Source organism: Martes martes (genome assembly GCF_963455335.1).
Source record: "Martes martes genome assembly, chromosome: 1".
NCBI lineage: Eukaryota > Metazoa > Chordata > Mammalia > Carnivora > Mustelidae > Martes > Martes martes.
Genome location: NC_137888.1, coordinates 58,506,537 through 58,524,968, shown reverse-complemented (window position 1 = coordinate 58,524,968; position 18,432 = coordinate 58,506,537). Strand labels below are relative to the sequence as shown.

At 33.4% G+C, this 18,432-nt stretch overlaps 1 protein-coding gene across 3 annotated transcripts in view; it reads left to right on the top strand.

Annotated features, from left to right (window-relative positions):
* The window catches only part of ATG3 (autophagy related 3), a 27,249-nt gene extending 8,817 nt beyond the window's left edge, over positions 1–18,432 (top strand). For all 3 annotated transcript variants that reach the window (XM_080815101.1, XM_080815103.1, XM_080815102.1), the window contains exons 4-12: positions 2,091–2,161; positions 3,663–3,770; positions 7,314–7,363; positions 9,610–9,691; positions 12,674–12,708; positions 12,956–13,111; positions 14,115–14,242; positions 16,406–16,474; positions 18,165–18,432. In XM_080815101.1, coding sequence (XP_080671227.1) covers positions 2,091–2,161; positions 3,663–3,770; positions 7,314–7,363; positions 9,610–9,691; positions 12,674–12,708; positions 12,956–13,111; positions 14,115–14,242; positions 16,406–16,474; positions 18,165–18,246 — 781 coding nt within the window. In that variant the 3' untranslated portion in view covers positions 18,247–18,432. The remainder of the gene's footprint in view (positions 1–2,090; positions 2,162–3,662; positions 3,771–7,313; positions 7,364–9,609; positions 9,692–12,673; positions 12,709–12,955; positions 13,112–14,114; positions 14,243–16,405; positions 16,475–18,164) is intronic.

Sequence of the window (18,432 nt, the reverse complement as noted above, 5' to 3'; positions counted from 1 at the left end):
TCTGAATAATAAGAGGATGTTTTAAAACAAATGCTATTTCATTACGTTCAAGAACTTAGGGTAAAACCACATGACTATGGCTGAGAAAGTGATCCTAGTACTGGCAGAGCTATTTTAATTAGGCTAGATTGTTTTGGAATTATCATCTTGTTTGGATATAAATAGTTCAACTTGTTATATTCTTTTTTCTTTTCATTATAATTCCCTTAATGACACTTTTTCAGTTGTGGTTGAAAGGTATAGTTTTAATTTGGGAACAGAGGTTCTAAACTTAATGAAGTTAGAACTGATAATGCTTTCCTTCATATTCAAAGAGCTTAAATAGTTAAAACTATTTTAAGCCAAAGTTGGAGCTCTCTTTTATCTGTGGCCTATTCTGTTCTCAATTTTTGTATTTGACTCATAACCCAAAATAGTTTTATTGCTTTTTATCAATTGTTCTTATCTTTCAGAACAGTTTCTTAATGTACCAAGAAAGACCAAAATGTCAGTTTCATTTATTTTTATGCCCTTGTCTTCCTTATGTGCATTTCTATTTCATATTTACAATCGAGTTAATATCATAGCAGCTCTCTGATGATTTAGTAAGGGTGATTGATTTTTTTGAATTATAAATTACCTATTAAAATTATATTTGGCTTCATTCTAGTCTATAATTTTTTATGTATTTCAAGTCAAATAGGTATATAAAATTAAAATTAATACCCATTTTATAAAAGGAACTAATTTGGGATTTTCTTCAATATAATAAACATTTTCTTCAGATTTCTTTGTGATAGTCCTTATTTGTCTGATTAGTTCAGACGTACAATTTATAGTATTGTTACAGAAATATGTTATATGGACAGGATAGTTTCACTTTATGAATTGTGATAGTTGAGATAATATTTAGAATTCACCTATACCCTACTCCGGTGTCCACACTTCTGACTAAAATGTAGGGGCCAAAGGAACATTTCATTTTAAACCTGTGCTAGTAACAGGTTATTTCCATATAGTTTCATGTCTACAAGTGTCATCATGACTGTAGTGTATGTTCTTCACTCAGAACCTCAGGCATTGCCATGTCATTATTGATTTTGACACTTGAGAATGGTCTAAAGAAGTCTAGAAGGCTACTAAGATAGTAGGTCATTTTCTGGCTTTATCTTGTGCTCATATCTATGGTTTCAACTTTAGACTGAAGCTTTGATAAAGCAGATTTTTGTTCAGATGTTTGTGACAGATAACACATGCCCCTCCGTCTCTGGCCAGTTCCACTAGGTACCTACAGAAGAATCTTTGAACAAATTATTGGTAAGATAATCTAGAGTAGTTATGAAAAATCAGAAATGGTCTAGCTGCTTCTGACACACAGAGACTGCAGTGTAAGAGCAGGAGCCATGGATTCACTTGCTCTTCTATATTCTGGTTTTCTGACCTTGAGCAGTCTGACTTTTTTAAGCTAAAATGGGGACGTTAATATTACCTCTTAGGGTTCTGAGGAGTAAATAAGAATAATGCATGTTAGAGTTCTACGTCGTAGACTTAGCAAACACTCAGTGAAAGGTTTTTTTTTTTTTTTTCTGTTTTCAGTCATATTTTTAATATTATCATGTTGTGATTCAAAGCATCTTTTTTCTCTTTGTTCCAGTTTTAATCGAGTGGCAGGAACAGGGATTTTGCCAGCCACCTACTTTGTTATGTAATGTCCTACAGATATTTTTCTGCCTCCTCTTGATCTGAAGATGAGCAGTACTTGAGAATTAAAAGTCTGAGATTATACTCCCTAGGGAACAATGTTTTCTTTTTGTTTAGAGGCAAACATAATAGTTGCTTAATAGTTCTATATTATTCTGTCTTTTTTGTTTGATATTTAATCTAAATTCTCTTAGGTCTCTCTGAGTCTCTTAGCACATTTCACTTATAATGCTATGCTCTTCCATACCCTAACATACATCACTTAACGGCATCCTTCTGAAACTAGTCCTAAAACAATTTTCTCAGGAGTGTGGATTGTGTAGTTTTGATATTTACATATGATATCTTCTGTTCTGTCTTTGCTTTTTAAAATAGTTCTTGTATTTTGGTGCTTTATGCTCTTTTTAAAGGGCTACTGGGGAAGAATTGAAAGTGAAGGCATACCTACCAACAGGCAAACAATTTTTGGTCACCAAAAATGGTAAGAATTATATTGCATATATTAGTAAATTTTACACAGAGTTATATTTTTAAAAAATAACAGAAAAAAGTTAGCTTTTTTTTTTTTTTCAAAGATTTATTTGAGAGAGACAGAGAGAGAGAGAGAACAAAAGAAACGAGAGAATCTCCAGCGGGCTCCTGCCGAGTGGGGAGCCTCATGTGGGGCCCAATCCCAGGACCCTGAGATCATGACCTGAGCTAAAACCAAGGGTTGATGCTTAACCAACTGAGCCACTCAGGCACCCAAAACCTTAGTATTTACTGATCTTAATTTATGATTGAAGCCGTAGAAAAATTTGGAAATTTGATGAAACTCTGGGTTCTATTGCTAGAGTATTTTTTTCTTTATTTCATTTTTACCTCCTTCCTTTTTGTTGCTACTTTTTGCCAAAAAAGGTCTAGTTTTAAGATGTGGAAGGAAAGGACCCCAGCAAATTTGGAATTTGGAATTGCAGTTGCCTTTTTTTTAAAGTTGACTTTATAATTACAAACTTTTTAGCTATTTGATTTTGATCTTCTTTAGACATAAACATTTGTCATGAAAAATGAAACTGATACTATCTTTGACATCTAAAAGTTCCAGGCTAGAGATTTATTATCCATTGTGTCTTTGAAAGATTGTCTTTAGGAACAAAAAATGTTTTTTAAACTACTAGTTTCTCATTTATGAAGTTAATTTGAAAACAGCTTGAAAAGGTTGGTATAGTCCCTATCAGATCACATAAAGTGCATTGATTTTTTTCTAATCTATTACAGAAAGGGAAAATATGCATAACACATCAGTTTTCTTTCCTACAGCATATGTCTTATTAGAATTGATCGTTTATATCCTTCTTGTTTTTTAAAAAAATCAAGAGGTTAATAGTCATTTCTGGGCTCTACCTCATCGTGGTTTTACATTATAATTGTTCAGTTTTAGACTTAAGTGAATAAACCTGTTAATTGACACATATACCATATGAAAAACTTGGCTCCAGTATCGTATAAGATGGTAAAATGTAGCAGTTTAGTGAATTTTTACATTGGCTTATCCATTATAAGTGCCTGAAACTTAAATGAATTATGAAATACTTATTAAAACTTAATATAACATTGCAAACTGGAGGTCACCTCTACCACACCTGAGAATGACAGGTGGTCCCTTCCTGTTTTGAGAGTGAAGCTATTAGAATAAGGTTTTACTATTCATTAGCCTGAAGTTGAACAGTATCATCTCTGGCTCTAGCCTGCTGTTCTTCAGAGACCATCAGGGTAAAGAATACATAGAAAATTTCCTTTCTACTTGTGTTCTGACAAAGCTATTTAGGGAAAGATAAACCTGATCATTAATACGTCTGTGGGCTAAATACAACTTTTTAATCACTTTTATTAGAAGTGAAATATAATATTTCCTTAAAATGGAATAAATTATCTTTTTTCTAATAGATTTATATGAAGCAAATTAGGTGCTAGTAACTGTACTTGTCATTTTTTTTTTGTAGTGCCATGCTACAAGCGGTGTAAACAGATGGAATATTCAGATGAATTGGAAGCTATCATTGAAGAAGATGATGGTGATGGGGGATGGGTAGATACTTATCATAACACAGGTAAGAGGAGAATAGAATACCTATATTAGTTTAAGTTGTTTTAAACATTTTCTATCTTTTATTACAGTGTTGATTGAAAAACAACAAAAACAAAGGATACATAAGGCACAGTTGTCCCGATAGACTTTTTTTTTTCCTGAAAAGAAGCAGGAAGACAAATTGGAAAAAAAGAAAAAATGCCCTTGGAGTATACCAAATTTCTCTAGTACTGCTACTTTAGTAGCAATTTGAAAATACCTGTATCATTTTCTTTATTTCTAAAATAAGAAGGATAGAATTGCTGAGTATGCATACAGCTTGCTTTAGAATTCCTTATTTACATGTCATTCCATTGCTGGATGATGAGCTTTAGGACAGGAACTATATGTGTTTATTTTACTCAGAGACCTGACATTTTAGAGTAGTTAATAATTATTTGTTGAATGACTGTAAGAGGATTGTAAGGACCACACTCCTTAGGTAGAGAGTCACTGTCGTATCCTCAATATCTATCACAGTAATCTGGTACAGAAGTTGTTCAGTAAATTTGTGTTAAAAGAATTGACTAAATTCAAGCCTTTTGTAAGTGTATGTTTGCAGAAGCTGTTTGTAAGTCTGAAGATGAATTTTTATTTCAAGTCCTAAAAACCTAGTTTGCCACTATGTTTATATAACTATGTAAATGTACATTAGCATATGCTGCTATGGCTATACTAACTTAGCCATACTAACTTAGCTATACTAACTTAGCTATAGCAGCATATATTAATCTGCATTTACATAGTTACATAAATATATTATATAAAGTACTATGAGTTAATGTTAGTTCATAGTTAAGTATAAGTTAATAGTTAATTTGCATAGTTATATAAATGCCATTATGACCTAATTTTAATGAGGAAAACGTGTCCTGAGTTTAAATTGAGTATACTAAAAAATAAGTTTTCTCCCTCGAAGTCCTAGAAAGTATACCAGAAGTAGTACTAGAACAAGGTTTCTCAGCCTTAGCCCTACTAACATTTTGCGCCACGTGATTCTTTGATGTAGCATTTTCTGTACATTGCAGAGTGTTTAGCAGCATCTCTGGGCTCTGCCCACCAGGTACCACTAGTATTCACCCAGTTGTGATAACTCAGAATCCCTCAGACAGTGCCAGATATTCCATGAAGGGCAAAATTGCTGCCATCAGTTGAGACCCACTGCAGTAGTCAGAGGACTAAGTAATCTGCTCAGGATAAACTTCCTTCTGAAGTTAGTTTTCCCTCTACTTTTAAAAAAGGACACTATCATGTGTTTGTGATGATATAGGCATAGATTCAGGACTTGGCCTTCTTGATTTGAAATTTGTTTGTTTCTTGATGGTTGAGTGTTAATGTCAAGGCCTTGAGAAAATAGTAGATTGAACAATTTTTTTAAATGATTTCAAAAAATCATCCTATTGCCCCCACTGAGAGACTGGTAGATGGACTTTTTATCTTTTGACCTTTTCGAAATTGTTCAGCTGCTGTGCTTTAGTTTTCCTGTGGTGGAAGATGTGGGCAGTGGACTAACTAACTAGAGCCCTTAGTTATAGCACTGTGTTTCTAGTGTCAAGTAAATGACTTACTCTGATGTCTGGTTGTATTCTGTTTCTTAATCACTAGCTCAAAATCTAGGTGCGTATTTACAAAGGCATTCATTACAGAAATAAGTAGGCGTCAGTATGATTGGATTGATGAAAATCTATTACAGAAATTCAAGAATTGAAAAATGTCTGCCCTGCTGGAGAGCTATCCTTAGAATTTTAGTTTAAATTATATTGTGATTTGATTAAAACACTGCTTCCAATTAACTTAGGAGGTCATGTGCCTGGTTCCTTATTCACCTCAGTTCTCTTTGCTTCATCCTTGCTTTTCATAGGTTTCTTTTATTTCTCTTAGCCCTTGTATTGGTCATGGTTCTCCAGAGACACAGAAAAATTGGATGTGTATATAGATACAGGTATATAGGTATAGGTAGATTTATTTTGAGGAATTGGTTTACACGATTGTGGGAGTTAGCAAGAATGCAATTCACAGGATGAACTGACCAACAGGCCGAAGATCCAGGTGAGGATTGATTGTTTCAACTCAAGTCTGAAGACAGTCTGAAAGCAGAATTCTTTCTTTTTCCTGAGTACCTAAATGTTTCCTTAAAAGGCCTTCAGCTGATTGGATGAGGCCCACCCATGTTATAGAGCATAATCTACTTTATTCAAAGTCTCTGAATTTAAATGTTAAAATCTAAAAAACACCCTGACAGCTACATCCTGACTGGCATTTAACCAAGCATCGGGACACGATAACCTAGCCAAGGTGACATAAAATTAATCATCACAGTACTTAGAATGTTACTCTCATTAGAGTCATTTGAGCTTTTTTTTCCTTTGCCACTATGTCCTCCTACTCTTAGAAGAGTCTGGTTTAGTCAGATACTATTACATTATTATATTTGGATGGATTAAAGAGGCTTATTTTGTTTTTATCTATGTATTGGATTCAGTGAATCATTTGTAATACCAATTCATTGTGCTAAGATTTGGGTTTTATTGTTATGAAATAATCAGATCTATTATGTAGTAATTTATAGAAAAACTATGAGATAAAAGCTTTATGTTAGAACTGTGGATTTTGACATTTTCTATTAGTGAAAGTGAGTTATTCTTTAGGTTGGAGATTTTGAACAGATATATAAAGGTTTTAGAAGATTAACAAAGGGGCAAAGCTTATTTTGTATGTAGGGTTGTTTTTTTTTTCATTAATGTACTTCATCCTGTTGAATTTTCGAATTAAAAACAGTGACATGTATTTTGAGTTAGAAATATTATTTAGCTGAGTTGTGGTGCCCCCATCTGCTTAGTGCCACCTTCATTGACACAAGTAGGTTCAAGGTAGTTGCTTAATGAGGAGCAGTGAACAGAACATTGAACTAAAAGTTAGCACATGTGGATTTGAATCCTGATTTCTTCACTAACCATGAGACTCAAGTAAGTTATTTCATCTCTGGAGACTTCGTTTCTTCAAAGGGAGAAATGATTGACTAATTACCTCAAAGGATAGTGTTTGTAAGGCTGAAATAAGCTATGGAAACAGTAAAATAGAAAACCCCATATAAATGTGATATGGTATTGCTACTTCTGGATGTCCTAGATTTCTGAAACAAATAACATTAGTATCTCCTTGAGAAAATTTTGATGTGTTTTTGAATAAAAATAAAAGAGTCCTATAGTCTAATGTGTTCACTTTGAGAATGAATATGTATTGGATAGAGACTCATACTGGGAAAGTAAATGAGGAATAGTAAATGAGTGATAGAGTAGAATATAATTCATAGTAAAATATCACATTGCTGTTTTTTTATTTCAATTTAAAAAGTGCTTTTGGTTTTACTCCTTTTAGAGTTCCTTTATAAAATGCTACTAACATTGCCTCCTTCTTTCAGAGCAGTTGTGAGAATTTAGGTAATTTTAAGCATTTATATATTGCTTGAATCTGGTAAATGAAAGATGTTTACAATTTTATTTCAGTTTTTTTGAATTTTAAACAGGTATTGCAGGAATAACTGAAGCAGTTAAGGAGATTACATTGGAAAGCAAGGTACTGGTTAATTAGTTACATTTGTAAATTCAGTGACATAATTATTTGTGTGTGTATGTATGTGTATGTGTATGTATGTATATATATATATATATATATATATATTCTTATTCAAACTGATTATTTTCAAGCTTTTTAAAATTCCAGGTGTTTTTTTCTTCTCTCACTTTCCTATATCAAAGCTACTGTTTCCCAGCCTTATTTTTTTAGTCTCTTGTATGGTTAAAAAATTTTTTTTGAGATTGTAACTGGTAAAAACTACTAATTTTCACCAATTGGGAAGGCTCCTAGGCTAGTTTAAAAAAATAGCTTTTTATTTTTAAGTACAAGTACCAAATGTTCTGTAAATGGAGGCTTTTGAGGTTTATATACTACGGTTTCTTAACTTACTGCTATTTTGAATGGATGTTTTTGTTTTTGAAAATTTTTAAGGTAAAACTTTAACATCATCCAAAAAATAGTGTATTTTGACTGAGTGAAAGCTAAATCAGTTAGGTTTTATTGTATGGTTTATTATGGGGAGGGGAGTAAAATCTGTAACTGGGTGAAATTTTTCTGCTTGAAAATTTTCTATTCATACTAGAAAATGATTGCAGTTGTTTTCTTATATTTATATTTGTTTGAAGTGATTTGAAAAGAATACAAAATGCCTTTACCCTTATCTTTTCTTAATTATTTTGTTAACAGATCTCTTTGAGGATAGAATATTTGGACAGAGTAATTGACTTTCTTTTGTCCTTATGAAACATTTACTACAAGAGTTAGTAGTTTAAGATACTAGTCTTTTGTGTGTTTTTGTCATTTGGAACTTCTGGGATTCATAACTGGGTCTTAACAGGAAGTGTTAGAAACTAATCAAGTGTTTTTCGTTTTTTTTCAATGTACAATTTTATGCTTGCTAGGGATTAAGTTTTAGTTAATTGGCCTGAAAATTCCTCCTTCTGAAATTCTAGTTTTTGGAGAATTTGAACAACTAAAGAGAAATCACCAAAATGGCTTTTGCTCCTTCAGAAAATCTTGTTTGCTCCAGCCGTTAATTGTATATACTTCAGACTTTGGGAATGATAAATGGCAGAGTCGTGTGGATAGCATTTGTTGATAGGTTTATGGTAATTCAAGAACTTCTTAAAAATGCAATAATGGTTAATATGGTACTTGGTATCCCACTTAACATCCTTATATCATACTAAAGGGTGGCTGCTTAGAATAATGTACAACTTGAATGACTTTCCTGTCATTTCCTATTTAATCTAAAATTTACATTATTTTTTATAATTTCTTAAAATACTTGTTCAGACCCAAGTATTAATCTTTCTTATTGGTTTCTACTGTATTCTTCTGTTTCAAGTATGATCACCATAACATCAACATGATTAAAATTTCCCTTAATGATTAGTTTGTTAGATACTGGCTTATCTAATAATTACCCAGATACTATCGTCTATGGTTTCACATTTCGGGTGTGGTAATGATAACATACTACTTAAGTTTCTAGTGGTAAATGGAGTCTTCTCTAAGTAAAATTGTAAATTAGGTGCAACTAATGTGCAGTTTTTTTTTACTTTACTACTACTTTTTTTTACTTTACTACTTTACTACTACTTTACTACATTGACTTCAGATTTTTAGAATAATTGATTTTGTGAAATGATAATTATGTATTAGGCTTATCTTTGGTATTATTCTTTATTATAGTGCAAATATGGTTTAAAAAATGAACTGAAATCTTACATGTTATAATAACTGTAAAGTCTGATAATTTTACTTAATTCAGCCTAAAATATTGTTCACAAATTAGAATATGTTTCACTTATAATAGTTTAACTATTTACTAATAATTTGTAGGTTTAACTTACAAATGTATTGTGATTTACAAATATGTATTTTTTTTCTCCTTTAAATTATGTATGTAAATTATAACTCTGAACCAGTTTCCTAATATTAATGAATTGGTTAAACAAAAGTACTATTTTTTGGAAGCGCAAAAATTGTTAAATTGTTAGCTTAGGTGATTCTTGGTGCTTCTATGATATTTTTTATATTTTTCAGTGACAGCACTTAGCACATCACTTTTCATATTTGGTTTATGGGTTTGTCATCTCCACTGGAATAGGAGTTTCTTGATGATAAGAACTGTCTTTACCACTCTTATTTTCTCAGTGGTTTGCACGGTGGTGACACATGAATGTTGGGTGTTTGAACTAATGGACATACTTAAGTGACTTTAAATATAATTTATTTCAAAGGACAGTATAAAAGTTCAGGATTGCGCAGCAATATGTGAGGAGGAGGAAGAAGAAGATGAAGGAGAAGCTGCAGATATGGAAGGTATTTATGTTCTAGATTTTCTTTAATCACACTAGAATGTTGATTTTGGAATATTTATAATTGAAGTGGACAAGAATTGTACTCCATCGAGTTCTAGATTTTAACATTAAACAGCCTAGAGAGAATTTTGTTTAGTTTAAATTTAGTTAGTGCGGAGCAGTCTTGGACTGTTGTACTTTACCTAGGACATAGCCTTGAAAGCATTCTTTACAGTGGGATACATCTTAGGCATAAATCTTTAATGCAGTTAAAAGTTTGAAGATGCAGATTCTTAAGCTAATTCTTAAAAACTATTTCAGAGCAGCACAAAGTTTGCTCATGTGTTGTGTATTTTCTTTTCTTTTTTCTTTTCTTTTTTTTTTTTAACCAAATACATAGAATTTATGGTGAGATAGAAATGTTCTCTAGCATGCAGAAGTGGAAGATGGTGCCAAGTATAGTTGAAGCACCAAAATAGCAAGTAGTGTTTGTGGATGAGGAGGTGACACATAGCCAGATTGCCAGAGTAGCCTTGATTCAAAGTACCTTTTCTTCTGTTTGTTTTTTTGTTAGAGAGGGAGAGAGAATACAAGCAAGGGGGAGAGGCTGAGGGAAAGAGAGAAGCAGTCTCCCAGCTGAGCAGGGAGCCTGACTGGGACTCTGGGCTCAATCAGATCCTAGAAGCCCGGGATCATGACCAGAGCCAAAGGCAGACACTTAACCAACTGAGCCACCTAGATGCACCTTAAAGTACTTTTAAGTTTTGTTTCTTAAATTACTTTTAAGTTCTCATGAAACCTAGGTGTAGATCTGTTCCTGAATTCTAGTAAGAGTTTTGTCCTTATTTTTATGGTAAATTGCCCATCCTTTGAAGAAATAAAATGAATTACTTGTAACCCAAATTGCTCACAGCAACCTCACATACCATCTCTATGATCAACGTCATATCTAAGCTTCCAGTCCAGATCTCCTGAACTTCAGATGTACATGTTTTTATTTTCACTTGCACCTGAATGTCTTATAATTGTCAGTACCACCTTCTTATACAAATAGTTTCTGGATTCCATCAGTCTGAATTGTGTACAGTTAACCGAGCTGGGGTGAAGGGTAGACAGAATACTATGAGTAAAGCATTCTTTTTAGAGTACAAGCTGTGGGACTGCCTTAAATACCTGACAGCCTTTTAGTGTGTTTTGTTACATTTCTCTTGGACAGAGCTAAAGAAAAAAATTGCTTTATATGGGATTTTGTTTTAAAAAACAGTGTTGATGGTATAGCAGGTAATAAAACAATAATTACTATAACGGGCAATTTTCATTCCCTATCCAATAAACACTGGGCAGGATAGTTATCTATATATCAGGTACTGTTCTTGGTGCTAGAAATAAAACAGTAGATGTACTCTTATGGAGATTATATTCTAGTTATGGGAGACATAGAAAAAATAATGGATAAGCAATACAGATGCTATATTAGATGGTTATAAGTGTTAGGGAGAAAATAAAGGAGGGGAATGGGACAGAAGGTCTTGGGAAAGGATGAGTGTTACTTTAAATAGGTGGGTCAAGAAAAACCTAATTGAGAACATGAGTTTTAAGTAAAGCCTGTCAAGAAGTGAGTGCACAAGCTATTTGGACATCTAAGGAATTATGCAAAGGCCCTGAGGTAGGAGCTTGTGTGGTGTATACAAAATTCCATGAGCAGGAGCATCTGGCTGTTTCAGTCTGTAGAGTGTGTGACTCTTGATCTCACGGTCATGATTTCAGGCCCCACATTGGGTATAGAACTTACTTTAAAAAAATAAATATGCTGTGTTCAGAGTGGAGCAAGGGCAGAAGCAGAGAAGTAAGGCATGGAGTCAGCAAGATAACCTTGGGCCCTGGCTTTAAAGCAGTGAGATGGAAGCCATTAGAGGGTTTTTCTAAGTAGAAAAGGAACTTAGAATGCCATACAACATTTTAAGAGAATCACTGTGAATGCTGTATTGAGAACAGGTTGAAGAGGTTTAGGGGCAGTAGTTAGGCTGTTTTGATAATCTAGGCAAGAAATGATAACTTAGGCTCAAGTGGTAATATTGAAAGTGATGAGAAACAAAATTCTGGACATATTTTGAGGGTAGGGCCAAAAGGATTTGCTGCTGAGGGGAAATAGCATGAGAGAGACAGTAGTCAAGTCTGACTCTAAGGATATTTGACAGTGTCTGGAAAGGTGTCTTAACTGAGATAAGGAAAATTATAGGGCTAGAATAGAGTTTAGGAGTTCAGTTTTGGGTGTGTGCCGTTTGCAACATAGGTTAGTCATTCCAGTAGAGCTGTAAGTAAATAAATATCCAAGTGTGTAGCCAATGATAAATTTGGGAATTATTAACATTTAAAGCCATTGAGACTAGATGAAATCATCAAAGGATTAAGTGGATAGAGAAAAGACAAGGTCCAGAAACTGAGCCCTTGGCTACTGTAGAGTTTTAAAAAGTTGAGCTGAGGAAGAACCAAGCATAGCAGATAGTAAAGGAGAAGCCTGTGAGATGAGAGACAAGGCCAGAAAATATATTATTTTAACAGCCAAGGAAAGTGTCAAGAAGGTGGGACTAAATCATCCAGATGGCCCTGTGAGACATCAGTTAAGACGAAAACTGAGAATTTACCCCTGGATTCAGCAACATGGAAGCCTATGATGATTTTAATCAGCACATTTTATGCAATTATGTAAATAGCCTTGTGTATGCGATGGAGTCACTGAGTGTCTGCAGTATCAGGATGCTGTTCGGTATTGCTAATAGGCTGTAGCTTGGAGCAGGCGTTGGCAAGCCAACTTTCTCTGGCTGTGTCAGTTAAAGAATCTGCTGCTTTGGAAGTGTAAAATCAGGTCCCTCATACCTTTTCGATACCTTCAGTTAAAAACGAAAGCAAAGGCCCAGGTTTTGAATGATACTCTGAAGTAATATATAGCTTGGTTTAGGAAATTTTCTTGAACTTGATTAATCTTTTGTTGCTTTTTAAACAGAATATGAAGAAAGTGGATTGTTGGAAACAGATGAGGTTTGTAAATTGAGTTTTTAGTTAACATTTAGTGAATAAGCTTGGGGATTAGTATTCCTAATAGTATCTTGATCTTTCTAATAAACCTTTATTAATATGTTTGTATTGGTTATAGTATATAATGTTTTAGCTTTGGTTTTATGTTCTGTTTGTTTTTGAAAAAAATATATAGGGTGGGAAAAATATTTCCTTAATTGTCACATTCGTACTGATTTTAATGGGTTTAAATTTCTTCCTGTATTGCCAGGCTACCCTAGACACAAGGAAAATAGTAGAAGCTTGTAAAACTAAAACTGATGCTGGAGGTGAAGATGCTATTTTGCAAACAAGAACTTATGACCTTTATATCACTTATGATAAATATTACCAGACACCACGATTATGGTTGTTCGGCTATGATGAGGTAAAAACAGAAAATATATTTTAATGTAAATGTTTTAAATTGTTGGATTTAATTTCTTTATCATTAGGTCTGTGGGTGTATATTGTTGCCTTTTAAATTTTAGAAGTCGTTTGTTTTACAGTTTCATGATTAATATTGAATTTGATTCTTACTTTGAAGAAACTGCATTATTCTGTGTGACAATAATACTACTAAGAATCAAACAGAAATAATCTGTTACGTATTTATCGCTTGGTCCCTGAGGGTTACTCCTTCAAAATATAAGGGAAATTGAACTTAATTTATTATATTAAATTTGTTGGGTATTAAATTTGATGGATATATAAAGCATTTACAGAATGATCATATTGGCATGTGTTTTTTTCTTTAAGACAGAAAACCTTTTTTTAAATTAATTTATTGGGCGCCTGGGTGGCTCAGTGGGTTAAAGCCGCTCCCTTCGGCTCAGGTCATGATCCCAGCGTCCTGGGATCGAGCCCCACATCGAGCTCTCTGCTCAGCGGGGAGCCTGCTCCCTCCTCTCTCTCTGCCTACTTGTGATCTCTGTCTGTCAAATAAATAAATAAAATCTTTTTTAAAAAATTAATTAATTTATTTATTTATTAATTGAATTAAAGGATAACTGAAATAAAATTAACTTGCTTTAACCGTCATTCTTATGACTACGAATGAGAAGCAAAAAAAGTAAAGCGAAATACACCCAAAAGATGAAATAGAAAGTTATAAAATGTTTGACAGCCATGAACTTGCTTTTTTGTGGGATCTTTATTGCAGTAGGTGGTGGCTGAAGTCACATAGCGTTGATGTACAGACTCTTCCACTCTTCTCCCTTCACTGGTATAAATGTATTATAAACTCTCCCCCCAAAAGTCTGGTAATTCTAAATAGTCTGGAATTCTGTATTACAGGTGATATGGGAGGTGGAGATAAATATATTTTAAACATGGAAGTCTAGGTCTAAAATTTTTTAAACTGATTTCAAAACATTTTTTAATTGTTTCAGCAAAGGCAGCCTTTAACAGTTGAACACATGTATGAAGACATCAGTCAAGATCATGTGAAGAAAACAGTGACCATTGAAAATCACCCTCATCTCCCACCACCTCCTATGTGTTCAGTTCACCCATGCAGGTATGTATGTGTGTATGTGTGTTGTGTGTACTTCATGGATTTATTACCTGGGAATCCAAAGTGCCCTAACAGAAGAAATGTAATAAGCAAGTATAGTTCTCTTTTGTCTTTCTTAGAAATGTTCTTACGCTAAAATATATAAGAAAAAGGAAAAAGTCACCAATTTAAGTTTAATTCATTAAGAATTTTTTTTGCTCTCTCTGTGTTTAATTATAGTATAGATCTTTATGATTTTACTACTATTTTTAGCTCCAAGAATAATTTAGAAGATGCTTTTTAGATTAAAAAAATACCCATCATTTAGACTTGGTTTGCCCTATTGTGATGTAGCCGCCTATGAATGTGGAGTATAAAGTTATCTTTGTGCTTTTCTCCATGACCTATTTATCTCTTTTTATTGGTTAGTGAAGGGAGATGTATGCAGAGTTCTCTTTTCCTTTACTCTTCAGTTGAGAGATATTCAGCCCTACTAAGTCAAGTGCATTTTATAATTTGGAATTTTCTTTTTATCATTGTGTTTTTTCAGGGCCAAATGAGTAAACGGAGTCTGTATCCATGATTTTGTTTAGTTATTCCTGATGGGTAGCTTTCACAAAACATTGAGAAATTCTGGTAACAATATTTTTGAGATGAAAAATTTGGTATTCCATTGACTAATTTGATGCAACATTCTAGTTTTTAAAAATTCTTTAATATATTCTCATTTTTTGAAGCCTCTTGATTCTCAAATTTTATCATATAGAAAGCCTTGTTCATTTTTCTAGCTTTTTTATGTCAAGAGTTCTTAATACTGCTAACTGAAAAGTAATTCAAGAGTCATTAGTTTTAGTTTTATATTATCTACAAGGTTTTCATTTTACTCTACCCACTCCTTTAATGGTTTGAGGTTTTAGGACAGTGCTTATCAGAATGAGGCATGTCTCTCTCAGGTGTAAATTTTAGTCCAGAAAAGAAAGAAGAGGTTTAACTGGTAATTAATGTTTAACATGTTAATAAATGACTGTGTTATGCAATGTAATGTCATAGGGCAAAAAAGCTGGGGGTCTATAAGGTGAGATTTCAAGTACATTTTAGGCCTTGCCATCAGATTATGTTTTTGGATTCTTGGAGCTGATACATTTACTCTTATCTTCTAAGTTGCCTGCCTCTGTCATGAAGTTTATACTCATAAAAGTTGAAGCAGCATTATTTAAGCCAGAATATATCTAAAAGATCATTCTTTTGGGCACTGCCTTTTTCTCAGTTCATATACTTAGGCACTTACTTTGATACCATTTTTCTGTAGCAAAGGAAAGACACTGGTTGACTATGAAGAGATTTGTGGATTGGGCAAAAACTTCAGATAAACATATTTCTTTATATAAAGCCAAAAAATTATTTCTAAATAGAATCAGATGGTGCCTGGGTGGCTCAGTCGGTTAAGCGTCTACCTTCGGCACCGGTGTACCTTCCGCTCAGGTCATGATCTCGGGGTCCTGGGATCAAACCCTGTGTTAGGCTCCCTGCTCATTGGGAAACTGCTTTTCATCTCCTTCACCGCCCCACCCCATGCTCTTTGTCTCAAATTTAAAAAAAAAAAAAAAAGAAAATCAGATAAATTTTATAATATGCATTAGGACAAAGACAAAATATATAAACTTCTTAACTCTAACCAAGTTAAATTTTTTTAAAACCCAATTTTGGCTTATTCTCTGCTAAATATTTGAATAGTCAAAATGACAGCATTTTAAGTATGTCCTTGTTTTATTGATTAGCTGTCACCATGTAGCTTTTTAAAATTTTCCTGGTCTGATTCTTGTTTGTTTCTTAGAGCAGACAGTCCTTTCTCTGCAATTATACCCTGGCATGATTTCCCTTTCTCTGGCTTTCTGCTGTGCTGCCCCCTCCCCCCACTCCTCCCACCCCTGTTACAGGAAAACTAGTGCTGTCGTGTTTTGACTATGATTAGCCTTTAAAAATTTAGCCTGTGTTCCAATAAAACATTATATATGACTCTCAACAACCTGACTTGTTGGGAGGAAAATATTTTATAATATAACTATTATGTTAAAATTAAATCACTGACACTAATAAGGTAGATTTCTTCACAAACAAAAACTTGCTTTTCCTATTTTGATCTAATTGATCTATGCTAATAATATTTATTTGTTCTTTTGCTTTTAGGCATGCTGAGGTGATGAAGAAAATCATTGAGACTGTTGCAGAAGGAGGAGGAGAACTTGGTGTTCATATGTATCCTTACCTATATTTGGTTCCTAGGATTTTTTTTTCCTCTTTGGGAAATACTGGTACAGTGTTAGTACCATAGTACCTATAACTTGTTTTAGCCCCTCATAATGGAAGTCTTAGTACAAGTCTTTATTTGGGAAATGTTACATTGTGATAGTTCTGCTTTGTTCAGTTGGTTAGCACATGTCCCTGTGTGCACCAGTCAGCTCTGCCTTGTTAAAGAGCCTCGGGTCAGTATGTGCTTTTCTAGGCAGCAGCTTGCCAGTTCTTCTGTTTGTCCAAGAGGCAATGGCTGAGAGCATTTGAATTTAAAACCATTGCTCTTGATGGAAAAGAAACTCAGTGGGCATAATTTATTGATGAAAGAAGAGTAACCTGCTGATTTAGAAGATAACACATGAGTATCTTTTCCCTAAGTATATTTCCAATTTAACTGTTAACAAAAAATGTGCTTCCCTCAGGTAAAAGTAAACTTAGGTTGTGTCATTCTAAGGTCTCTGAAGCAAAGAATTCAGTTTAACAGGTTAATTAAAAAGTAAAGCACACAAAGTGTATTTCAGATATTCTTAAAATACAGTTTTCTCCAGATAAAAGCACCCTTCTCACATCTATGATTTTCCTACTTAGTTCTCTGTGGTTGACAAGAGGAAACTAAGTAAACTGTTGGATACTGAAGTACATATACCTATAGCATGGATTCATCAAAAGCAGCCAAAATAGGTGATTTAGATGCCAAATAATTTGAATTAATTTGGTGCTAGATTGATGTTACATTTGATTGTTCATGCCACTCAGTGTTAGATGTAGACTGTGAGGGGTCATCCCTGTCTTGGAATTACAGATAAACTAAAGAATTGCTAATAAAGGGTGTTCCTCAGAGGACACATTTGACATTGAAAGAAACCAAGAACTTTTGGTCCAAACCAGATTTATTCCTGAAACTGTGTGATGCATAACTTGAGCATTCATTTCTGTATTGGAGGCTAGGTAGCAACTTGGAAGATACTATAGCTACAATGGACTCTCTGTAATAAAATCCTGAATTTTTTTCCGTGTTCCACAGTACTTGGAAATATTAAGAGCTTAATGTTTATTGGAGGAATTGATGAGTCATTATTAAACACAGAGTCTTCCAAGTTTATATACATAAACTAACTTAGAATCAGTCCTTACAGATGGTTTCCGCTTTATTTTTTTTCTCTTTTGCTTCAGTGCTTTTATATTCTTTACCCTGCCTTATTTTCTTTCTTTTTTTTAAATTTTTTTAAAATTTTATTTTATTTTTTCAGTGTTCCAAGATTCATTGTTTAGAACGTGGTGCTAATAATGCGAAGGTTGCCTTGTTTCTAACATAACCTAGCAGACTAACATTAAAGGAACCATTTCCCACTCATTTAAATATGAACACCCTTGTCCTTATTTTTATATCAAAATAATTGGGCTCCTGTGAACTCATTAGGAAGTTTCACATTCAAATATTAAATGGGAATGGGTCAAGCAGTCTTAAAGTTATAGAGAACCTCATGTTGAATAGACACAAACTTGCATGAGTGAATTTTTTTAATATACTTGATTTAAGATTTTGTCTTACATATTTTTTCTGAGAAATCATTACTTAATAAGGATAGCTACAATGTTAGTTTAAATCATAGTACCATTTACCAATCTGTTTTCCTTAGCTAAAGACCTTTAGGTATCTTCTAATTTTCTTGAAGTTTGTACAAGCTGTCATTCCAACAATAGAATATGACTACACAAGACACTTCACAATGTAACGGAGAGAGCATAGAATCTATCCTAATTATTGTTTCTGATTTTTAAACAATTAACCCATAGATGTGACCATTGACCATATTCACCAATATGTACAATTTCTCTAATAAAGGGACTTATATGTTTATGCATTAAATAAAAAAAAGTTCCACTACCAGACTTATTTGTTTAATAAAAATGAGTGTAAA